Source organism: Limulus polyphemus, unplaced genomic scaffold (assembly GCF_000517525.1).
Source record: "Limulus polyphemus unplaced genomic scaffold, Limulus_polyphemus-2.1.2 Scaffold12406, whole genome shotgun sequence".
Lineage (NCBI taxonomy): Eukaryota > Metazoa > Arthropoda > Merostomata > Xiphosura > Limulidae > Limulus > Limulus polyphemus.
This window is the reverse complement of record NW_013678016.1, coordinates 4,394-6,215: the sequence shown is the minus strand read 5'-3', so window position 1 is coordinate 6,215 and position 1,822 is coordinate 4,394. Positions and strand designations below refer to the sequence as shown.

Genomic DNA, 1,822 nt, shown 5'->3' with positions numbered 1-1,822 from the left:
CTGTGGAATTACTGTGTATTAAAAGTTTGTATCGAGAAAGAATAAACTGGTTTAATCAAGAATGGACTTCTTTCGCTGAAGTTCCTCGGAAAGAATTTATACCAGAAATTAACAAACAAGCAGATACGTAACAGTGCTTCTGTAAGAAAATTAGTGTGTTAGCATTTGTTGTAAACAAATTTGTGTTAAACGTTATAAGACGATTAGCTATATAGTAGTTTCAGACTTTATGTTGTAAAGTTTGTGTGCGACGTATACCTATTTTTATTCACTACCATTACATGGATAGTGGGATCTTGCATTATTTTACCAAATCATTCAAAAGAACCCGCCCAACGATAGGACATGCTACAGCAGTACTGAAAATTCATTTAAGATGTGTGATAGTTATTTTTGCAGTTCGTAATTCTACTTCTTATGTGAACGTTTGACAATTCGAAAAGGGCAGTTACAATCTCTGAGTTTATCATCAGAAAAATGGTACTTCCTAAATGCAAATTTAACATTTTCCAACTGATAATTCTAATGAAAACATTAAGAAGTTCCCAATAGACACTTACTGATTTCCAGGAGAAGTCAATGATAGGTCTATTGACGTCAAAGATGTCCAATATTTTCTTTCCTATGCATTTTGGAAACACATTTTGGAGACTATCCCCTATGCTTTTAATGGCTAGTTTTTCATCGAATACAACACAGAAAGGAAATATTTGAAGAAAGAGATGAGGCTGGACAGGGAGCATCGCTTTGTCAATCTTTGCGATATGATTATTTTCTTCTGACTGGAAAGCTGAGTTGTTGAATGTCAGCTTCATGGTGACATCAAGAGTATTCATCTTAACCTCTTCCCTTATCACCTCAATCTCGACATCAGTCTTGTAGAAATGACTTCCAACTTCCTTTATCTGCCCAACAGTGTACCATAAGAAACCACGACGTGTGCTACGGTAATGTAGGGTTAAACCTGTTGCTGATTCATTTTCGCAGAAAAAAGATGGCGCTTTCAGCCGGGAGTAACTGAATTTCAGGTACTCGTGTAGGTTGTCTAGACCATTCAAGAAGTCTCGCATGTGACGTCCTAGAACAGAGAGAACTCGGTCGTAGCCATACTGACCAAGAAACGAGACGAAGAACTTTCCCATTTGTTCCAAAAACTCCTTCTCAGAAATGTTCAGTACCTGAAATAGAAATACACACATACTACAATTTGTAACATAACCCAAACACAGCGTAACCTAACTGATAATTTTAAAGAACCCACCAATGACAGAACAGTTCTACAACAATACATATAATACCTGCTATAAAACTAACCCTATCAAAGCATATCAACTGTCGACTAAAATATATAGATAGATATTACGTTTTAGAAAACTGACCCTAACATAGTAGCTTCGCAAGTGAAGGCTAAAAATACATATTGTTTACTGTTATAATTTTTTTTATTTTAAACTTTTTTCTCTCTTTTTTAACTTTTATATAAAAAATGTAGTAGTTTATGAGGAAAAACAAATGCATATTTGTTACATGCTTTATTTTTGAAATGAACTTAGATGTTAGCTAGAGAGAGCTGCAAGCCATAATGAAGACGTTAAATTAGGCCTTAAATTCTATAGGTTTGACGTCATGTTTTTCAGAACATTCGAGGATAGATTATAAATACGTGGGTAAGCAAAGTTTCAAGAATTTAGTTGAAGGATAGTTATAAAGTTAGTTAAGAAGATAATGTGTTATTTCTAACCAATAGAGTGGATTAGTCAATTTGTCTTTGTTTTTAATGAAGTATTTGAAGCTGTGTCAGCTTTCACGCATAGTGAGTTAC

General features: G+C 34.3%; 1 protein-coding gene across 1 annotated transcript; it reads right to left on the bottom strand.

The window, feature by feature from the left end:
* Positions 1–560: 560 nt before the first annotated feature.
* LOC106476982 (soluble guanylate cyclase 88E-like) lies at positions 561–1,178 on the bottom strand (the record flags this gene model as incomplete). The annotated part of the gene is made up of 1 exon (XM_013937596.1): positions 561–1,178. A coding segment is annotated over one exon (618 nt), but the record flags the coding sequence as incomplete, so codon positions are not given.
* Between the last annotated feature and the right edge of the window lie 644 nt (positions 1,179–1,822).